At 38.3% G+C, this 23,367-nt stretch overlaps 1 protein-coding gene across 26 annotated transcripts in view; it reads left to right on the top strand.

Annotated features, from left to right (window-relative positions):
* The window catches only part of FGGY (FGGY carbohydrate kinase domain containing), a 330,344-nt gene that overhangs the window by 186,708 nt on the left and 120,269 nt on the right, over window positions 1–23,367 (top strand). For 25 of the 26 annotated variants that reach the window (XM_087730897.1, XM_087730882.1, XM_087730893.1 and 22 more), the window contains 4 exons: window positions 5,619–5,831; window positions 7,764–7,875; window positions 9,665–9,816; window positions 21,750–21,838. In XM_087730897.1, coding sequence (XP_087587023.1) covers window positions 5,631–5,831; window positions 7,764–7,875; window positions 9,665–9,816; window positions 21,750–21,838 — 554 coding nt within the window. In that variant the 5' untranslated portion in view covers window positions 5,619–5,630. Of the gene's footprint in view, window positions 1–570; window positions 684–5,618; window positions 5,832–7,763; window positions 7,876–9,664; window positions 9,817–21,749; window positions 21,839–23,367 lie in introns of those variants that run through there. The other variant, XM_087730906.1, reaches the window with a different exon arrangement.

Raw genomic sequence — 23,367 nt, 5'->3', positions numbered from 1 at the left:
TTTGTTTGCTGTTGGGTAGCTGAAAAATAAATGCTTGTTGATAGTTATAGCATAGTCCCTTGGGCATTTAAGGGTATTATTCTATATTAGTACTGCCCTTCAACACAGTGTTAGAATTCCATGTCTGCTCCCGCTCTTCCACACAGACATGTGCTGCCTTTGTCTCTTCACATCCAAACAGGAATTAAAGATCCTGGAAGAAGAAAGGGAGTTCACTGTCTTCAAGAAAGGATTGCCGCTCTGCTGCCACCGGTTTTGTTAGTTTACTGTAACCTTAGAAAGCCAACAAAGTGCTGAATTTCCAATATAATGTAAAAAATGCTTCTTTTGCTTTATCTCCTTTCCACAATTGAAAAGCAGCTTTTATTTAACATATTTAGATCTTTTCACACTAAGGTTATGAAGCCTAATTTGAGCCTGTTAATCTTTTTCTTGGTAATCCATAGAAAAGAACAGCTGCAGTACTGAAAACATACTGTTTATCCACGATCTCTGGGTCTGGGCAGCCTGCAGCGTTCCAAAGATCAAAGTTTAAAACAGACATGCCAGTCCTTCATAATTCCGTGTATTTAAGCACACAATACCACAAAATCTATACTTGCCGCTGATAAATACTTCTGCTGAGCTTCGGCCTGCATGCATGTGAGTGTGCTGCCTTCCAGTACCGTAGCTTTAACAGAAAGGTACGTCCCGGCAATTTGATAACCATGAAGTAAGGTAGGACAAACTGAGTTTAGTAGTTAGCTGTAATGAAACAGTCATCTGGTTACTTAGTCATTCCTTTTAAATTAAAGTAAACAATGTTAAGGATTTTCTTTTTTTAAAGAAATATTTTTGCAAATGACAGTTTCACCCCTCCTTTTTTTTTTCATTGCCTATGTGAGAAAACTAGCACATTTGTTTAAGGATAAACTGGGAAGTCTGTGGTTTCCAGCACGCACATTTTGAATAATATTTATACAGACTATTATTTAATGGGCCATATAAATATTTATTGTATGCTGCAGCCCTTTGATCATAAATGCTTGTTACAAAAGCCATTCTGTCCCTGCTGTGATTTGCAAAGAAAGAGGCCATTGCTGTTTTAGTGCTTGGAGGAAATTTTGGCTTCTTGTCCTATCTTAGCAGTTGTAGTCATGGACTAACACAGTCAAGCTGGACATGTCTTTTAAAAATTATTTTTTCTCTCTCTCCCTCTCTTTCCATTTGCAAATTCAAATAATAAGTTGTAAATATGAAGCCCTAATTCTGCCATGGACAGACAAAGTCGTATTGAAGTTTTGGGCGCCTTTTTTCTTAGTGGCAAGAAGCCAGCCTTCCTGAGTTAGATACTTCGGGGGTATAAAAGGTACTGGTAATATCACCACTGCTTTCCATGACTTGGGAAGTCCATAAACATGCATCATCCATGCATCAAATATTTTGGTCTCTTGTTAGGAATATTGCACTCAAGGAATTGACATGTCTGACTGGACCTTTAGGACTTTCTATTTCAACCATTTTTCTGGTTTGCTGTTTTTCTCGTGATTGTATTGACTGCAGAAGCTGTATGCTAAGAATCCAGTAGCTAGAAAATCTAAAACAAAGTTTTAATTGTACAACAAAATTCTGTTTGCATATGGCAATGAATGGTGGTGTCCAGATTCCAAAGGAGGAAGTTTGTGCTGAGGCCTTCCTCTACCTCTGAACTCTGTTGAAGAGTTTCTTGATTTCTGATTTGGAGCCTCCTCTTGCACCAAAGGAATCTTTTGTAAACAAAACTGAATGACAGAATTCCTCTTTAAATTCTTAATTAAGTTCTTTGGCTAAATATTTTCCACCAGCCTCACTGCTGAGTTCTTAGGTTCTCAAGGAATACCTTTAGGCAGAGTCCCTAATTGCTGACACTTACAACCTAGAGATGACAGTGCTTTTTGTAGATCCGGCTGACAAGTAGGTGGCATACCAAGTGATTGGTATTCCAGAAAAACCCTTGGCATCAAATGATGTTTTTGCAAGCAGATCAGATTCTATTGCAGAGATGCTATACTTTGAACTGCCTTGGTAACTCCGTGCTTGCTGTGCTTGAAAAAAGGATTAATATTTACCTTTTTAGCCTTTTTTCATAAGATATTGAAGCATTGCTTTGTAAATCTAGGTGAGCTTTACTCAGAGAAAAACGAGTTTAAATAGGTTTGTGGTTCTTGTTTTCGGACTCTGTCACTTAACTCTTTCTTGCTAGTTGTCCACCGATATACAGAAATAAAATAGTGGATATGCATAGACTGGTATGTACTGCTTGAGCGTACAAACAAACTCTGCTTCCAGCGCAGTCACTCACACATGCGCATCCCGGTTGCTTAGTAAGGAAAAAAGGAAAGTAAACATTACATGGGCTGATTGGGTTCCAGGTTTCAAATGTTTGTGGGAAGAATCCAATGCAAAGCCATAATTTTAAGTGCTGAGTAGGAGGTACTATGAGCTTAGTTCTCTAACATCTGTTAAGCTTGTTCTCAAAGTAGCAAAAACACATTAATGAGCTAAAATCAAGGCTGCCATACAGGGAAGAGAAATAAAAATTTAGAGTAATATTGTGTGTGTGTGTGAGAAGCAGGCAGGATGTAACATACTCCTTTTGCTATTTGTATTTTGTGAAAAGCAAGTAAGAAAGATTTGCCTATGTTTAAAAAAAAATAAATCTACTTTGCAGCTTGTGGTTTATTCTCTTCTTTTTATGAGTCAGCAGCTAAAGGCAGTGCAGAAATAGGGAAAAACAGGGAAATTCGTGAGATAGTATCAGGAACAGTCCTATGCGATTTCTTTATAGTAGAATTTCTTGTAAGTAGCTAGCAGCATCTGCAGCCAGCCTTTTAAGCTTTGAGGAGATGGAGTGCAAAATTAAAAAGTGAACATCATCTGTTGAAAAGAATGTCTTAAAACTGCTTTTACAGCCAAGGGCTAAGAGGAAGATGCAGAGTGCTGTAAGTATCCCCAGCTGACAGATGCAGTATTAATCACTGATATCAGGAGAATTGTCCTCTCTGTGACAGAGGCATTAGCTTTTGTTAGTCTGACCAGGTCATAGAGCCAGGGCCAAGAAAATAAAGCGAGCTTTCTTGCCAATATTCCTAGGTGTTAGACTCATGGCACACCATTATTTTTAGCTGATTGCTCATTGCTTGAACAGATGACCTTTCTTAACAAGATTAGTGGTTATTGCACCTAATCTACTGGGCAGAATCAGAATGCTGAGATAGAGTAGCTACTGTTTCCATCAGTACCACAATATGCTCTATAGCTTTGATTTTTTTCTAGTTTCTGATATTGTTAGAAGCTGCATACAGAATGTGGTGTGATAACTGCTTCGGTTTGTACCGGGCTGCTTAGGTGCTTTAGTGATGGACACAACGCCCTCATGCTAATGCCCTCCAAACGAAGAACAAAAAAAATGGTCCCTGGCCCCCAGCAGTGGTAGGCTAAGCACGAAATGACAGATTCAGGCAGTAAAAAATGATTGTATGGGTCACGTTGTGCTAACAGATCTCCACAGACTAACCACGTTTCTGTGAAACACTTAAGGGGCAGGATGAGGGGAAGCTGGGTAGTTTTCTTTAGCCAGGGTGTTGGCTTACGCTGTTTTAAGTGCAAATGAAACTTTGTCCTAATTCAGCCGTTACACTGCTTAATTATTATCCGGAATGATGCTTGGAAGTTTTCTGAGTTAGGGGACTGACTTTTTTTCCCCCCTTTTTTTCTTCTTTATTTCACCTGCTACCTCTAACCCTCAGTGAGAATGGATTTCTAATAGCCATCAACAACAGCGGGTACAAACCAACCATAGATGTGAATAGCCACTTACATTGTGCCAACAATCGAACTGCCACCCAAGGATGGATCTTGACCTGTACTCAAGATATTTCATGGGAAAAAAAAGGCTTGGTTTTCTGTCTTGTAGAAATAAAAGAAGTAAAATACATTGCTTCCTAAATTGAGTACAATTTACATGGCTGTATGATCAGCTGTTATTGTGTGAAGGTAGAAAGAGAACATTTACTGTTTTCTGTTCCACTGCTTTTTCTACCAGGCTTCTGGTATACTTTGCCACTAAAATCTAGTTATTTCAGAAAAATATATGTAGGATTAATTTCAAATGTGAACTGTTTTACTAAGCAGTACTTTTCAAATCTTTCCCCCTTTGCCCATGTCTCTCCCTCTAAACAGCCTATCTTCCATACACAGAAGTAATCCAGGTCACTTCTTTGGGAGACAGGGACTGTTTTTATGTAGAGACATTTTGGTGCTCAGTAAATACTGTGTATTCATCAAATTATAATTGATCCATTCATTTTCTGGAAATCAGAAACTACACATCAGCTGAGTTTTGTGTGTTTTAGAGGCTTATTAGGAGATTCATACAAGCACTAAAGGTGGTACTGGTCTGACATTTTAAATACTTTGTATCAGCTCTTACTTAGCATTCTTCCAGCTTGGTTAAAATGTGAATGTTAGCTATTAATTAAGGACAAACTGTGAGAAATTAAGTACAGTGCATTTGTCACTGTATTAAATGTCAAATAGTGAAACGTAATATAGTGAAGTAAGCAACTCATTGTGAATAATCAATTAACTTAATCTCACTTTGTTCTTGTAGATTGTCAGAAAGTAGGCAGAGATTTCCTGGGATGTTCTGAAACTCAACAGATTTTCAGCAAATTATTTTCTGAATCTTTAAAATTGTGATGATTGATGGTGGATAGCTCTTAAAAACCTAGCTAGTTTGTTTTTCAGGTGTTTTTTTTTCTTTGCAGGGCTCAAAATTGGGTAATATGTACCAGATTGTCACTTAGTTATTTTAATTATCAGCATCACAGCACTTTTTTTGGGAGGGGAAACTGTTCTCAGATTCTGCAGAAATTCGGCCTGACTCACTGTCTCATTCAGCAGTAATATGCCACTTGTTAGCTGGTTGGCGCTGTGGGAAGCAGCAGCTCTTGGCTTCTCGTTCCTCTTCAGTTCAGGGTTCAGTGGAGCAAGGCACATCACCCCTTTCACTGCTTCAGGAGTATAATTTGTTTGCATTGAGGCAATGACATGTCTGTGGTGGTACTTGCTGTCTTGTCCAGAGGTGAATCTAACTTAACAGTCATCAGCAGCTTCCCCATCTGCCAGAATTCAGGAAAACCCTGGAGCCTCTGGATTGAAATTTCTCTTCTGTGTAAAGCACCAGCTCCTGACTGCCACTGAGTTTGGAACTGTACGTTTTCCTTCCCTTCCTGTCTCCTTCCCTCTTCCTCCCTTCATGTAGACATGATACCATATGACCACAGCTCAATTCCTTGACTGTATGAGTCCATGAACTTTTATCATAGCATGCATATTCTTACATGGAAAATGACAAATTGCTTTTCAGAGACTTCTGTACCATGCACCTTATATACAAACATTTGAAGAAAAAACATACAAGTAATGCAAGACTTGAAAACTCAAATTAATTAAATAATGCCAAGTGAAGAGTTGCTGCAAGAAAGAGTTACCAAGCAAAGCGCCTGCACAGCACCTGTCCTGTCCTGTTCAACACGGCTTTCCGTCATCAGTCATTTTATCTGTTTTTAACCCTTTTTTTTATTTTCCCCCAACAGGTTTTATTAAAAATGCACAGTAAGAAGCAGGCTCCAGTAAAATACTATGTCGGAATTGATGTTGGGTCAGCAAGTGTTCGCGCAGCTTTAGTAGATGAGTTTGGGACAGTAGTGGCACACGCAGATCAGCCAATCCAAATTTGGGAGCCCCAGCCAGACCACTACGAGCAATCCTCTGCTGATATATGGGCTGCTTGTTGCTTAGTCACAAAGGTATGTGAAGAAAAACAAAATGAAGGAGATATGTGTTGCAGGTAGCTCTTCAAGTTTTGAAAGTTTAAGGCCTTCCAGTCACTGGCCTTTAATATTCAGTTCTGCGCGTGTTGTATTAGTGTATAACTTGTAACCATCCTTGTGCATTAAAGGCACCTTTAGGGTATGGCTGATGTAGCCTCACAATGTCTGTTATATGGGTGAGGAGCTGAAGGCCAGACTGAAAAAAGCTTGTGGTACAACTGAAAATAAAATGAAAGGCCTTCCTTTGCACTGTTAGCTCAGGAGGAGGACTTACCCACCGCCTTCAGGATTCACATCCGCGGGTTTTGTTTCACTGGTGTATGTTCTAGCCATGAGACAGTTCTTTGAGGAGTCGAGGTTGCTCAGAACCTGGTAATGCATATATTTAAAGATGTGCATTGTGTTGCGCTGGAGTCACGAAGGAGCATTTATTGTAGAGAAGTTGTAATTTGGTTTGTGGATGGTGCTTAACATAATGTCTGTCACCTGTGATCCTCATTAAGATATCTGTCCAGTATTATAAGACCAAAAAACATTATATACATTTGTGGATAGTATCAAGCATAAAATCAGATTGAAATAAACCTTCCTATAAGGGAAAATTTGTACCCTCTGATCCAATGATCTGCCTGTACATGCTGGTGGCAAAAGTAAATTGGTGGCCTTGCTTGGCAGTGCATATATAGGCCATTTCATGCTTCTTAATAAAGCCTCAGCCTGCTCCTTGTCCTAAGGTTGGCTTTTTAAATATTCATGATATGCTTGGTAATTTGCAGATGGACAGTTCACCCATTCTCTTGTTATTGATCAGCCTTTTCAAACATTAATGAGCTTGGCTCTGCAGAAATGCCCTGAGATGAAGGAGATGAGGTGAGGGGGAAGGAAGGAAAAGAAGAGTGTGACAGGAGTGATAGGGAAGAACAGTTTGATGTTAAAGTAGAGCAAGTGTTTTATTCTGCTTATTGGATTTTTCCCTTTGTGAATTGCTTTGTTCTTGCTCTGAACCCCTTTAAATACAATCTCTTATATGTAAGCAATAAAATACAGTCTCTGAAACTATAGCTTTACAGAGTCAGTAAGAGACTGGCACTGTAGCAAGTCTAGTGAAAGTCTTTCGTTATAGTACTAATTAAAATAATGATATTTTTATTGTTGCTGAGAAGTGGCAATTTATTACTGTGTTACATTTTAGGTGTCTTGCAACCTCACTTGGCACTTAATCCATGTGGGTGTTGTGTTTTTTTTCCAGTGCTGCTGGAAGCCATGAAGTTCAGACCTTTTGGGGTGGTGATATTTTTTGGAAAATCTTCCAAAAAGTGTGCTATCCAAACTCTTGGTAGCAGTGCTTTTGAAAAGGTGTGCATTGCAGAGGTATTATCCCTGCTACAGATTTTGACCAACTTTATTTTTGGGACCCTTCACTATTGCAAGACAAAAAGCTGTGGCACAATACTACCAAAGCAATTCTAGAAGATTGTTGCTTCCACAGGTGAAAACTGAGTGAAGTAACTGATGGAAACACTTGGCCCTAATCCTATGTCCACGTTTCACATGCAGCTCAACTCCAAGCTTTTAGAAAAGAGAGAAAATTAACATTGCTAGTTTTCTTTTAGCTTTATTTTCTGATATTTTTGTGCTTCCTGCTTTCATCCAGGGCTGTGGGTAGTAAGATTAAAAAGCTATTAAAGAAATTTTCATGGACCTTTGAATTCAGTTTTGAAAACCAAAGAATTTTGATAATTTGGTGTATTTTTTTATTAGAGATGTTAAAGAATACTGAATCTCAAAAATTTCAGCGTTTGAGCTTGCATTTCTAATTTGTAACTCATTTTCTGTACTCATTAGTTCACAAGGTACATGCATATATATGGATATGTTTGTATTCGTGTGTGTTTTGTATATTTGCAGAAAGTTGTCTGTGGAGTAGATGCTAGCCGGATTCGAGGGGTTGGTTTTGATGCTACATGTTCCCTTGTTGTTGTGGATAAACAGTTCCAACCTTTGGCAGTCAACTGTGAAGGTAGGACTCCAGCACAAAAATTGGTGTTACTGTATATGTTTTGCCACTGATGTGAATGAGCTTACAATTTCATCCAAATACCAACTTATAGGATTGACTCTTGGAGATACAGATGCTAGAAAATCTTTTTTACAAGAGGATTTTTTTCTGGTTTTACTATTTTAATTCTACTGCAAAATTAAATTTGAGATGAGAATTGCTTACTGTTTGGCTAAATGTTTGGCATCCTAAGATGAAATAGATTCACCTTGGCTCAGAGAGACCGCTTCTTAGAGAAATCTGTGCTCATTTTTCTTTTGTGTATGTTTTCTCCTTCAGACTTTAGAAATCATGACTTCATAGTGTGTATAAATGCCCATCCACACTGGCTAAAGGAATACTAAAAATGTAGTGTTAGTATAGTCTAACTTCTTACTCTGTCATGGAGCTGCAGGCAAGAGGTTCAGCTTGTCTATTTTATTATACTCGTGTTCTGTCTTTGTCTAGGACAGTGCTAAACTTCAGAAACAGTCTGTGACCTTTTTCTAAAAATGTTAATTTTTTTATTAGTTTTTGAGTAGATGATTCAGAAGACTCAAGAAGTCTTTGATGCACTGTTTTTCAGTGAATCCCATTTAAGATTAGGTGTGTGCTAAATCAGTAGTTACAGAGACATAATCACAATTCTGTTGATGTTCCCTTTCTATTCTCAGAGGTATTTGTCATCTCCTATCCTTCTCAAAAAACCAGCTTTGCCCCCAAGATGTCCTTCACTAAATTTAGATTAGATTATTTATTTTTCAGTTTGAGAGTCTCTTACAATCTGTTCAATGCCTAATGATGTCTGGGGCTATTTTGGTCTATTGAGTCAAATTCAGTTCTCATTTTATATTCTCTGATATCCCCAAGAACTTTGAGTTTACGCAGTGTTGTTGTCAAATAAAAAGACAAGAATGCACTGAATACTGTCACACTGGTATGGGCATGCAATGGTCTGGTTTCAGGCAGTCTCACAGTTCTAAATTGTATTTGAATCCATGTTAGAAATATTGGTGTGCCTCATGCCTTGTCTTGGAGTATGTTTTCAAGATTATGCATGAGTGGCTGTGTCATGAAGTTAAGTGTGCAGTGTCCTTAGCAAGAGAGGAATCTGAAGTGTCATCTGGATTACTGTTCCACCTGTCTAGCAAGTCCTCTGTAGGTTAATTTTGATAAAATGTTCTTTGCTTGTTCTCATGTGTTATGCAGACTTGTCAAATGCTTTTTCCTTCCACATCCAAAATAAAAGCAATTCAGCAAATTACCACCCCCCAAAAAACTGTATTTCTGAAAGGAATTAGGGTAATTCTCATAACAATAGAAGAGGAAAGAGAATCTCTGTAACTATCTAGCTAGCTGACTCACTGAGTTAATTTCAGCTTATAATGTAATTGCTTGGATTTTGTCACATTTTTAGTTCTTAGTCCCCAAAATGCTTCTTTATATTTTTAACTAAATATGTGTACTTTGTCAAGAAGTTTGGGTTCTTTGAATGAAATATGGTCTACAAGAGCATGGTGTTTCAAAGTTCTTGGATGCTTACAAGCCTGATTGATTTCAGTCAGCATTCTCAGTGCTCAGCATGTCTTAAAGTTGGCTCAGAGGGCTAGAATTTTATCTTTAGATATCTACTATGGATTATTAGCGCAAATAGAATTTGAGTTTTCTGTGTAGAAGCGAAAGTGTGAAGCAGCTTAGAGTCTAGTAACTTACAGTACTGAGGTGGGGTTAAACCAGACCTAAAATAATCTCTCTTATTTTTTTTCCCAAGGACAAAACTATAGGAATGTTATTATGTGGATGGACCATCGTGCAGTCAGTCAAGTTGAGCGCATCAATACAACGCAACACAGGGTTTTGAGCTACGTCGGGGGAGTGATGTCTGTGGAAATGCAGCCACCTAAATTGCTGTGGATAAAGGAAGTGAGTACATCTAAGACTGTGGTGCATTTTTACTAATGATTAATGCCCTTTGTTAATTTCTGAGAATAAAATTTCTAAAACAAAAGTCTTCAGCCTTAGTATTGAACCCAAAGATGTGCAAAGTAAGGCCAGCCTTAAGTTGTGATTAAAATGTTTTGGGTTCTCTTTTTCTTCTCTATTATTTAGAAATAGCTTTGATTTTATTGAAATATAGTGTTTCCTAATTGAAACATTTCATATGCCTTTCTTATCTAATTTTAAGGTTAGATATACAAACAAATTTAGTTGCAGGTAATGGATGAGTCCTCGAAGTATCCTAGGATTTAATTATGGAGGCGTATTTCCTGCTCCGACTACTGTAGCTGGGCATGCTTACAGGAGTGTAGGTGCTACTTCTGGGATGGACTTATAGCAATTTGAAAACATCACCATCTCAACATTGGGTACCCTGGCCAGAGGTACTGCCTTTGAGGCACTGCATCCAGCAGTGAGGGGATGTGTGATGTCTTTGGCTGCAGGTAGAGAAACTGTTCAGTTAGAGCTTCAGTTTGGTTCTGTCCCATCTGTAGGGAGTAGACCTTCTGTGGAGGGAAGGTGCTCTGTTCATCATGTGGAACTTTACCTTTGTCTCTTGTGTTTAAATTTTGTGTGTTACAGAATGACATATGGCCTTTTAATAATAACTGTCAGATAAAAGGAGAAATGCTTGCCACTTTAATTTTTTATAACCTCCTCCAATCTGGCTTTTACATTTGGTCTCAATGATGTTTGCTGTCATTTAACAAAGCCCAAATGTAAATTACTTTCTGCCAGTTTCAAGCAGCCAAAGTCTTCTGTCTTTACAAACATGAAACACATCATATAGTAACAAGGTGCAGACTGGGGAAAGTCAAATGAATTAACTGGTAGAATCAGGTACTGACAGATTAATGATAATAGAGGGTAATTAATGTTGTTTGTAGATGCTATACTGAAATACCGATATCATTCTACTGGTTCTTTCCTTCTTGAGCTCTGAGTATCATGTGTCAGTCATTTTATAAATAATAAAAAGTGAAGCTGTAAAAACCTTAAGTGAATCCATTGTGTTTAAAGCATTTTTATGTTGCAAGGTCTGGAATATCAGTACCTGACTGGTCAGAAAAGCACAGATTGTGGGGTCTCCAAATGTGGTCACCCAGAGATCTAAGTCTACGCTATGGCCTCAAAGCCCTCTGACATAATTGCTGTAGTATAAAGGGGAGAGCAAGTATTGCAGCGCTTGTTCGCTCCATGAGCAAATGGGTAGGAAATAGAATTCACGTTACCCAGCGTGCTAGCCAGTAGCAGAGACTGCCTGGCAGAAGGGCATTACAGAACAGGGCTTGTTCATATGTCCCCTTTCAGCTCCTGACGTACCAGCTGAAGAGATTATTATCCTTAAGAGAGGGTTTTTTTCTTGCTGAGCTGCTCACGCGACAGTTCCTGCATCCTGAATGGACAAGCAAAGACATCCTGCTAAACTGCTTAAGCTTACCCTGCTTAACTCAGGCACTTCAAGCAACATCTACAGTAGCACCTCAGCTAGCTCATGAGCAGGAACAATAACACTTACTATGGAGTTGGTTGTAATCAGTTGAGATGTGGGCATGTACTGTTAAACTTTTTAGCTTTGGAGGGGTATGTGATTGAGTCTTTGCTTACTGCTTCTATACTCGTTGCAAAGTAGGAGGGTGAAAGGAATTGTATGAAGAATGATGGTTTATTTCAGTGCCAATCACAGTAATGTGCCTATGTATTACATGACTTTTAGGGCTAGCAGCACAGGTTTATGTTAGCCTCTGACAGCTGAAATTCAGCCTCATGTAATGCAAGTGTTCTCACTTTTTGCCAAGGAAGGCAAATTTTACAATAACTTTGAATGTCAGATTCTCCAAATGAGAGCTAAAACACCAGTTTGCACATATGTTGTTATTCGGTGGAGTGTCTTCAAGTGGTCTACAAATAATACATTACTTAAGTCTCTTCAGATTCTTTGTTATTAATATTTTACAGGTGAATAAACTATGACACAGGTATTAAAGGTATGGTCAGGAAAACTACTTATAAAATGGTACTTAATGTTTCCTTCATGTTTTTTGAGTTGTATCATCTTTATTTTCTGTGTTTAGTGTATTTCCCTCCTGCTAATACTGCACAGTTCCCAGAGGTGCAGTAGAGTTAGATTTGGATCTAGCTCATACACCAGAAGGAAAAAATACTCTCTTTTGATTGCAGGATTATTTCTTAAGCTAGTAATAATGCACATGCTGGTAAAAAGGAAGCTTGGTTTTCACATCCCTTGGGAGAGTCACAAGATCATCAGGTAGAAAGAAACATTTTATTTTTATTTTAGCCTTTTTAACTGAGAATATCTGAAGCCTTTGCAAAAGTTGAAACTGGAATTCCCGTTGTGCTTCTATTTAATTGTGACAACTGGTATTCAGAAAATAACTGCACTGTACCTGGTTTGCACAGGCCACACATTGAGTCAGTTGGTTAGATGGGAACTTCATGAGCAGAAAATTAAACTCTTTAAAAACATGGCCCTCGGTGTTGCTGAGGAGAAGGCCAAAATGGGATCATTATTGAGCACTGAATGTTAGGGCTGAGATGTGTTGGCAGAACTGCCTGCGGAAGTTTGCATAGTGTCTGCCTGCACTGTGTGCGTGGCTGTGATCATGGCCTTTGGTCTCTCCAGCTTTCCTGGCTACTAATGTCACCAAATATGCTACCAGCAGGATTTCTTTCAATATTGTAGACCTGTTTATTTGTCTTATTTATCCTCACCTCTGCTTATGTTTTCTATGTCATATGGGAAATAACCTTTCCTACCAAGCTACTGCTTGCTCCAGTGAGCAGTGCAGTCTCAGGAGCTGCTTTAAAATAAGATCGCTCTCAAAGCATCCCAAAAGTCTATTGCTATATTGTATAATGCTCTCCCAGAATTTTCTGCCAACCTCTGCAAATACGTACATTTAGTTCAGTTTTTTTCTGAAAACACTCCCAGTATTTCCAGAGCTATTTCCAGCCGTCGGACTGCAAGTGGTGCAGCCTGCTGCTTGATGCAAGAACCATATTGGGTCAGACTAGAAATCTGTTTGACTCAGTAGATGTCTGATTAGTAGTGAGTTTGCTCTATGAATTTAGCTAATCTTTTCTGAACCCACATGCACTTTTTGCACCTACTGTGTCCCGTGGTAGTAAGTTCAATCGTTTAACTGTACTTTATGTGAACAGGTATCTTTTTTTTCTGAAACAAGCTCCTAAAATTTCATTTGCCTTTTAGTTCTCGAAATGTATGAGACCATGAACTATATCATTCCCCAGTCAACATCTCCATGCCATGGACCATAGTGATGGTTTTTTTTCCTTTCCTTCTATTTCTTTCCTTTCCTTCTATTCCTTTCTTAATATTCCTCCCTGATGTTGTCATATACCTGACAGTATCCGAGAAACTTAAGGCAAACAATGGATTGGGCACATTCTTCTATGTGAAGAAGCCCTAATCAGAACTGGCTAAACCGAGGTGTACCCAGAAGCTACTTTGGGCATTTGTCCCTTTGGTAGGCATCATGTTTCTGGAAGGTTTTGGATTAGAAAGGTTGATGTGGCTGCAACACATACAACACATAGGTGTTTTAAAAGCAAAACAAAACAAAACAAAAGAGGCAGCCGTACACTTTTTACAGTCATGTGGGTCATCCTGATATATGAAGATTCACTGTTGACTTTTGCCTTGAATTCCCTGGAACTTTTTTTGAACTCCCCGGGAGTTTCATGTTTCTGCTATTAAATGCTTTTGCTATTTTCCCCTTGTACATCTTTGCCTGGGATTGGTGCTTTGCACATTCCGTGTCTGCTTGCATTGATCTAGGTTTTGTAGAGAGGGTGCAGTGGGGAAAATAACTGTTTTATATCTGAAGTTATGATAAAATAACCTGGAACTAATAATTAAGAACAACTTATAGACCCGTTGACATAACCAGCAGAATTAACTTTTTTATCAGTGGGAAAATGTTTGATACTTTTCTTTTAATCAAACCTCATGTGTTTGTAACAGTAAACAGCATGTAATTAGAAGAACCTTAAAATGAGTCCTAATGAAATATGGTCCTTTCAGTGGATCCTCAGTTCTTTGGAACTCTTAACATTGTTTTCTTGAGCTTCGAAGTTTATTTAGGCTGGCATAAATATAAATGTCTCTTTTTGAGTTTATTGCCTAACTGATAAATATTCAGGATATTCCCTTGACGTTTCCATGTTCCATATTCGTGGAGTCAGTCATATGAAAATGCAGTCTTGCTAATACAAGATAAATTGCACAAATGTGACTGTAGACTAAATTAGTTTGTTAAAAGTCATTTAGGAGACTAGTGATTTAGGAAACTAACTAGATGCACTTTTGGAAGTAAGTTATTAAAGGTATTGATACTAAGTGACCTTTTGGAGTGTTATAATACCTGTAGGTTAATTGTGTCTACACTGTCATCAAAGCCTTCCTCTCCCTTTCCACGATGCTAACGTGACTGTGGAAGGCCACATTAGGAGATCCTGCCTTCTCACTGTTTGCCCTGTGCTCTCTTAACTGTAGTATCTGAAAACTTGATGTCTGTGAGGAAGGGTCTGACATAGGTCAATTCAGCAGTATTGCTAAGTGTTGAGTGATTAGGCTGTCCCTCAAAGAAAGGAACTGAATTTCTATTACTCAAAGAATTTTCATCTAAGCAATTGAAAGTATTACTAAAGAATATGACTTTGCAAATTTACTCTGAATTGGTTGGAAGTAATGAAGAGGGAGGAGAAGGGGAGAAGGCTAAGGTGACCTAACTGTGCTTTTCCATTCCCATCATCATTTTATTAGAATTGAAGTTGAAGATGACCTCACTGACTGTGAGGAATGAGCTGATGTCATTATACGAGAAGTAGATCCTTGTCCTTATCTCTTGTGGCTTTCCTGTTACACTTGTATTTATTTGCAGAGGGATGTTGCAGTTTTTCTTCCAAGTCACAAGTTACTCTCATCTGCTTCTTTTTGACTTTCTCTTCCATATAATGCTTTCTCGTGAAGATTTCTCTTCATCTCCTTACATTCCCATTATACACAGAATAGAGATTTACCTGGAGACTAGAGGCTTCAGGGTGTATTCTGTTTTTCCAACTCTTCATCTCTATTCCATTTTGGTTTTGAATTAAGAAACTAAACTATGAAGGCCATAATAAGTCTTTTGAGATCTTTTGTTTGAATTGTATTGGCTTACGTTCAGTTTAGTTTGATTGCTGCCAAATCATTTTACCCTCTAGCACCTAGTGGTTAGTCTACATGAAATTAATTGGGTGGTCTTGGTGTTTGTGATTGCAGATAGGTGTTCATATGACAAAGCCATCATTGCGAGTGGAATTTGCATGTCGGGGACAGCTGTTTGCAGTAAATGATCAACTGAATGCAGCTACTGTATAGCTTATGGGGCAGTCTTGTTAAAGTGTGCACATCTGTAGTCCAGTTATGAGGAGCATTGTATTTCTCTGCCTGTGTGGACCATGTGTGGTGATAAAGAGAGTCCAGTGTTAAATCTGTAATGTAAACCAAAATGAATATATGATTTTTTTAAAAAGCTAATTTCTGTGGGTACAGTCACCTTTGACTTTTGAATGTGGTCAGCTGCATTAAGAACGTCAACTGTAGGTGAAGTTGAAATAAAGAATCATTATCCATTCACAAATATTTGGAAACCAGCTGAAAGATAATTCTGACAAAGTCTTCCTGAAGTCAATAAGATAAGTTTGAATGTCAGCTTCACTGAAAAGGAAAATAGTCCCTGGTTACTGGGTCTTTCAAAATAACCAATTAAATTCACTCCTCTTGCTGCTATTTCCTCAGATTTCTTAGTTGTTTAGAATTATCTTGCAAAACATAGCGATAGTTCTTTACTTCTATAGCTGCAGGTATGTTTTTTTGCAGCTTTGCTAAGCAGGTTGTGCTGTTTTGTTGACTTTGGCTAAAGAAATTGCATGTTCACTGACTGAATAAATGTGTAGATAGTTCTGGCGGGTAGATGCGTGCATGTGAACTGAAAATGTAGGTACATACTCCTTCACTTGGAAATTATTTTGCTGCAAATGTTTGTTAGCACAACATGACTATACAGATGTCTATGCTGTGGCAAGCCAACACCATAGCAGTGAGAGCATAGCTTAAACAGAGCAATGCAAAACTGCAGTGAAGATCTGTCCAGCTCTAGAATTAGCCTGTTAGCATGTTTTTCCCAGAGGCAGCAGAAGAAAAATTCTTGTTTACTAATTCCTGGCTGGAAATTTTATTGTGGCTTGTGCCAAAATGAAAGGATGCTTGTTGTATTTTCCTCATACTAATGACATTACGAATCAGCTATTTCGAAAAAATACTAGTCCCATTAGATCAGAGGTGCTGTAGCATATTTGAAATGGGTGGCGGATGCTGGACTGGGAGCAGGTATTTGCTTGGTAACTGCCTCCAAATGAAATGCAGTCTTCCTACAGTGTGCTTTCACAACTCTCTTTTTAATATGGTGCATAAGAGCAAAGAAGAGCGTCCCTTTAGCAAAAAAATCACTTCACAGAGTGAATGGCTAGCATATAATTCCTTTGCAATGAATAAGTAAAATCAATAGTTTTTGAGTAATTTTCTTTTTTTTTTTTTTTTCTGGCACAGTGGTCAGTGATCTTTCTGTATGTTACTGTTCACATCTTCAGTTACAGCTGCCTTTTTATGCATCATTGTTCTTCTTTCTGTACACCCGTGACTTGCAGCGACCAATGGGATAATTTGCAGAAACAATTAAAACATCTCTTCCCCTGGCTATGGAGGGAAGAAGAATAGCGGATGTACTGGCATTAGCTTGGCAGCAACTTCTTTGTTGATGCATGTCTTCTCCCTTGCTTGCTGCCTTTGCAGCTGGCTTTTTGTTTAGTTGAATGTGACTGGTAAGATTTTGCCATTGAAATAAATAATCAGCTCCATGTTAAATGAGAATGAGTCCAAGCTACTGGGTTCAGAACTGAACTCTTGATTAGAATTGTTCATAAATGCTTTAACAGCTCTGTTATCAGAATCCATACATAGTGCAGGCATGTGTGCATAAGTTGTACTTTGGACTGTTGAGTTTGGCTTTTAGTTGCAGTTGCTAATCAAGCAGAAGTACCATTTAAAAAAAGGATTAATAGCTGGGAGGTTTGAAGCACCTACACCTCTAAGTGTGTCCTCCTTTGTCTCCCAGCCATATCTCCGCTACATTGCAGTGTGATGAGGCTTACAACATGCACACAGATTGTCCTTCTTGCCTTGTTACAGCTTCTGCCTTTAATGTGCCTGGTCTGTCCCTCTGTAGCCCTTTCTGACCTGGACTCTGATGCTTGCCCGACTTGTGGTGCTATGCTCAGGGTGCCTCAGGGATTTGAAAATACCTGCACATGTCTAAGACAGTGTCTTGGTGGTAGAGATGGTGTGTTGCAGCAAGGCAGTTTTTTCCACTTTCAGCAGTAGCCTTACCCTAAGAGGTTACTTTCCAAGCCCCCCCCCCCCCCCCCCCGCCTCTAGATGAATCTGATAATACAGTTAATTAATGTTTTACCAATTAATTTGAGTGCAACTGGTAGTTGCAAAATTGATCAGTTTGCAGCCTTGGCTCTGGCAAGGATAGGATTTCTGCTCAGAGCATATCTTGGGTATCTTAGAATAGCTCTATCGCGTGGCTTGGCATCAGGTCTAAAGTGTGGGAGATCCAACTTCTAAGTTCTTGCTTTGTCTGAATTGCAGTAGGGCATGGGACATCAGTTTCTTATATCCCTGTGAGTGTCTGCATTAAGTCTTCAGGTGTTCTCTTTCTTCCTTTCTTCCTTCACAAAATGCGTATTTGTTTTCTGTAATTTAGAAAAAGAGAGACCTACTATTACAGATTGCCTGGGAGACTGAGATTCAAATTTGGGGTTGAATTGGGAAAAGCAGACACTTCTTCAGTGAATGAGTCTCTTTTCTGATTTTCAGATGACTTAGACTTTGACCTGATGTGGAACTTGAATGCTCATGCCAGCTTTCTTTTTCACACTAAATGGTAAAACATTTTTCTGCTTCCATCTGTCCCTCCTGGTTTTAATCTAGATTTCTAACACACCATTTTGAGATTATTTTTGAATTTGTGGGTTTTGGCTGATAAGCAGCCATGAAATTCAGACTGATAACCTGTGCTAAATCAGACATCTTGCTTCTAGCCCACTCTTAGTTAATCCCATGGCCAACAGGGATCTGATACAAAGGCTGTCTATAATGGCATTTAAGATAATTTGATTAATACTTAATCGGTATTAGTAATAACAAAAGTCAGGACATCTTTGGTGTTTATATACACATTTTACATTTTACTTCTGGTGGGAAAAAATGTGTTTTCCCAAACATTAGATATCTGAAGATCACTTCATTTTACAAGAAAATTATATACCCAGTAAAAGCAGAAATCAAAGGTTTCCTGTACAGAAACAGACTACCTCAGCAAACCAGTAAAATATGGATGTGAATGCTCTTTCAGCTTTCCCAAGGAGAATGTGCCTCAAGGTGTCTCCAAAAAATTGTATTGGATGCTGGAGCTTGTGTGAAATTCTGCATGTGTGCGTATTTTCAGTCCAGTTAAGGAGCGAACAAATACACATAACAATACAAAATTGTGCATTATGGCTTCATGATAATCTTTGGACTTGTCAAGGAATAAATGGGCAATGGAGGCCTTTCATGTGCTCTCTATCAGTTCTCCCATCCCTCACTCTCCTAAGCCCTTCTTGTCTAGGAAGATTAAAAGACATTGCACTTCATAATTCTTAAACTCTTTGCCCCCAGGTATTTGGGATTATCTGTGAGGATCTCAAAAAATTATTGTTTGGAGGTATAGTTGTTAAAAAAAGCCAAAACAATCAGAGAGAGAGGTGAAGAAAGGGGACTCCATAAGTGCCCCTGGAAAATAGAAAGATCGAATTACTTTCTTTACAAGTGAGTTTGGAGAGTGAGTCGCAGGATATGAATACAGCATTGGGAACATCCCCGGATCTTTTCCACAGTCTTTTTAATGTAGTCACAAATTCCTGACTGTGAGTGAAAATAAATTAGAATTAACTTCAGTGAGTGTCGAAAACATGGAGACTTTTAAATTTGTTTGGAAAAAGCATCAGGGCATGCTATGATTTTTTTTGTCTGTACTAATAAGTGATGACAAAGCATCAACATGGCAAAGAATGATTCATTTAGATGTTTATGAAACACCATATTTTAGTGTCACTAACATGTGGCTTTGGGGAATTCTTGAATTAATAGAATAAGGATCCAAGGAGTATCTTTGATGAAACAGATTCATTTGAAGAGGATAGTTATCCAATTTTTTTTCTGATTAAAACCAATAGCCAAACTACTCTGTTGCTTCTTGAAGACTGTCGGGTATGTTAACAACACATACTGGCCTATATTATCAAAATAATCAGGCTGAATGCCCTTTGTACTAAACTATGGAGCACCTTTTCATTCACATAAAAAGTTAAATTTGGTGTGAGTAGCAGCCACATATGTCTAGAAGGTAAGCTAAACCCAAGTGATTAGGAGCAGGCATCCAAAGATTGTGCATTTTATGTTAAAAATTTGTAATCGGAGCATTTCTTTTTTGAATTCAATAGGAACTCAGTACATTTTAGAAGCTTTTGAAGAACTAAACTCAAAGAAGACAGATTTTTTTTTTTTTTCATGATCCAAAACTAAACAAAATTTTGCTTTTTTTTGTACTTATCCAGTTGTACCTTAGTTTCTAGAATTCACAGATTCCATTTCAGTAACTTTCTGGACTTGCAAGATTTTGGGTTGAAATCACATAGTATCTGAATTAAGTTATAGAGCCAAGTAGTATTTCTTAAAATTGAATTATCTTTTATTTTAATTCACCATGTACATTTTTGATACTGCATGTAATTAATTTTTGTTCCAGAAAACTGATGGTAGCTTTAAAAATGCAGGTAATTTAAATTTTCATGTTAGTTATTGACAATTTACTGAATAATTTGGAAAAAAAAGCTTTGAAAAGAAAAGCATAATAACAAAGCTACTAGACCCTTTGCTAAAATACTTGGGCCTCCTGCTCAACTGTATACCACAGGTTCTTACAGGGTTTTTTTTTGAGGGTAGAGGGGAGGACTTGGAGTTGCTGTTGACAAAGCTTATGCTATCGAGACTCTTGTAGTGTTTAATACTTCTCTAAAAAATCCTCTGCTTCTGGAATCTTGTACAAGAGTCTTGGCCTGAACTTATGGAGAGTAGATGAAAAAGGTGGGACCTGAAAGCTAAAAGAGAAGGCAGCAAATAAATCATCCCTCAGATTTCTTGTGTAGAGATGAAGACCCACATAGTTTCCCATCTCATGCACTTCTGAAGTATCTCTCCAGCTCTACCTTAGCCTGCTAGATGCAGACGTGTGTTCTTGCTGAAGCTGTGTCATCTACAGGGCTCCGTGCCCCAAACACCTCAGCTAGGATTTGTGTTTCTAATACAACAGCTGCTCTTAAGTGAGACAACTTCACACTGTTTCAATTATTTAAAAAGCTGGTGGAGGTCTTTAAAGCAGACTTATCTTTCTGTGGAAGTCTGATTTGTGAACCTTGTGACTTTTGTTTGGTTTTGATATTCTTTAGTTAATTTTACCATGCTGATAGCCAGAGGTGGCCATTGGATGGTATAGTTGTATTACAGGACAGTGATGCTCACTCTTTATGTTACACTGGAATAAAACGTTACACTTGGGGAAACTTTCTTCCCATTCATCATCATCTGATACCTGTGGCAAGAGTGAAGATTGGTTACGTGGAAAAGTAATTTTAAGAATATGTGTTGCTATCATAAGCTGAAACCAGATTGAGCTTTGGAGATAGAAACAAAGAACAGAGCCCAGCCCAGGTGATATGACCAACCTCTTGCTTTCTGGACCACTAGCTCTCTGCAGAGTATAGTGTTGGAAACTCTCTGTAAATGATCTATCTTGGTAGAAGAGGGTTTTTTTAGGAGTTTGGAAATGTCACGTGGCTATCTGGAGCTTGCAGTTATCCTTGGAGGGTTATCCTAGAACTGTCTTCAGTTATTCCCTCAGCTGAAGAAATAAGGTTGAACCTCTTTTCAAATGGGAACTTAGGCATTCATACTGCTTTGTGTCTTGTTATGCATTTCAAGGAAATTTTGCAGAGGGGCAGAGTTTGCAAAGATAAACTTCTGTTAGTTGTTCGTGTGAGTTCATGCGCATGCTGTGATGCCAACTGTGGGGTTGTAGTGTGGATTTAAAGCTGGTTGTTACTGGTTAATCTAGGCCATTGAGAGCCCCTGAATGTCCCAGCTATGGAAAAAAGCTTCACTGAAAGCTTACAGGTTCTTATGTGCTTCGATCATATTTCAGTCATTTTGAAATAGATTTGAAAGCTTTCTTCTTGTGCTCAGAGAGCTGTTTGTTTTCTTCCTGTACTTATAATTCAAAAATACTAGATTTAAAATGATTTATTTTAGGAAGTAGGGCATTCTTCAAGCAAATATTTTTTGAGAAAGTTGTCTGTTGACTTTGAGACTGCTCGGACATTGAGCAGCTGATAGGGAACTGAGAGAGCACACATTATTGATCTGAAACATGTGCCTCCGTGAACTCTTCATGGGAAACTCTTCTCTTATGATCAGTCTGTGGTGTGGGAAAGGCTCAGTTCTTCAGGCTGTAAATCACTGTAAACTGAGTAGAGCAGACTGGATGATCAGAATACTGGGTTTGGAAAAATTGCCATTTTTACTTAAACGGCAGGTTTCTTAATTGCATTAAAATAAGGACATGATCATGCCTAGTCTCTAATATCTGCATTTCTAAAAATTTTTTTGTTAGAACTTGCAAGAGTCATGCTGGGAGAAGGCAGGCTACTTCTTTGATCTTCCAGATTTCTTATCTTGGAAAGCCACAGGTGTCACTGCAAGGTATGTTAATTATAATGATATGATTTGGCCTTCTTAGTCTATTTTCTTATGTATGTTTCTCCTTTAATTCATTTTGACTGAACATGCTGTTATGTACATCTGTCTGTAATTCAGCCTGCTCCAAAACATCTTGAACCTATCTCCTGCTTCCATTGTGCATTCCTGAACACAGTTGTTCCTGTGAGCAGTGTAATTTACAGATACAGTATGTTGCTACAACTGTTGGTTAATTGGTCTTGTACTCCATTTTGGAACATAAATATGATTGCTCTAGTTACTGTGAAATATGCTTCTAATAATTCTTTGAAATCTGTTTTTGTTGACAAATTTTTTGACTTTTTTGAGAATTGGAAGAAAATACTTCTTTGCCATGTGGGAGGGATCTGGTAAAATCTTGTTTAAAATGGTCACTTCACTGTAAAACACAGCAGCTGTATTGTTCCCCAGAAGTGTCCTAGAATACTTGCTGAGCAGTTTAACAAAACCCCTTTAAAATCTTGATAAAAGTGACCAGCACAAGCGAAGTACATTTGCAGCTAAACTAGTCCTTGTGAAAAGTGAGGTACAGTATTATTTATTTAAAATAAAGTCTTATGGACCAATTCCATATCCAGCCCAGTGCAGTTCACAATTATTTCCATTGCAGTTTGTGGAGCTGAATCTGTGCAAAAATTAGTCTAAAATGAAAACTGGCCACAGGATAGTTTCAGTCTCTGGAAGCTGAAGATAGCTTCACATCAGACATGTTTTTTTTGTTTGAATGCTCTCTTGCTCATTAGTTAGTCTCCATGATTGACAGCTATTGTTAAATATCTTGTATTATAGAGCAGGAAAGTGCTAGATGATAATTGAAAGATAGTATCTCAAATCTTCCTTCCTTTGGACTGTTAATCAGGTTCTGCTGTATAACTATGAACAGCGTAACAGAAGAACAACTCTCGCCCCAAAGATCTTGCAATCTAAGTAGTCCTGTCACCTGACCCAACTGTAACTTCAAGAGGATAAATCCCAGGCTCCCAGAGGATGTGCCATGCAGGGTCTCCATCTTGGGAAAGTACTGAAGACTTTGATTTAGAACTAGCACCCTTTGGTCAGGGGACTAGATGGAGAAAGGTGACTGCTTTGTTCCCATAACCTGTATAAGGGTGCAACAGATCAAGCGCTGCTCAAAGTTAGGCACAGTCATGTGTGAGAAAAGTAGCCACCTGTCCTGAAGCAAACCTTTTTGAGGTAGTTGGCAGATATGATGACCCAGAAAATAAATGTCACTTTATTGGGTTACAGATTCTTGCAATTTGTCTACTAACAATTCTGTTTAATAAGACAGGTGAACATTTTCATCTGCTCTTACATGTGGTAGGGGTGTCTTCATTCTACCCTTCTTATTTGGCTAGGGACCATGTTTGGAACTCAGTTCCAAACGCAGTTTTAATTTGGCTTTGTGGTCAGATGATGATTAATAGATGGGTTAAAATGTGTGAGCAAATCATGAAATATTCACCTTGTGCTAATGGTCACCCTGTGCTAAT

This window comes from Nipponia nippon, unplaced genomic scaffold (assembly GCF_047370975.1).
Source record: "Nipponia nippon isolate SJK-2023a ecotype South Korea unplaced genomic scaffold, ASM4737097v1 scaffold_5, whole genome shotgun sequence".
NCBI lineage: Eukaryota > Metazoa > Chordata > Aves > Pelecaniformes > Threskiornithidae > Nipponia > Nipponia nippon.
Note: the sequence above shows the minus strand (reverse complement) of the source record. Positions and strands in the feature narration are given on the sequence as shown.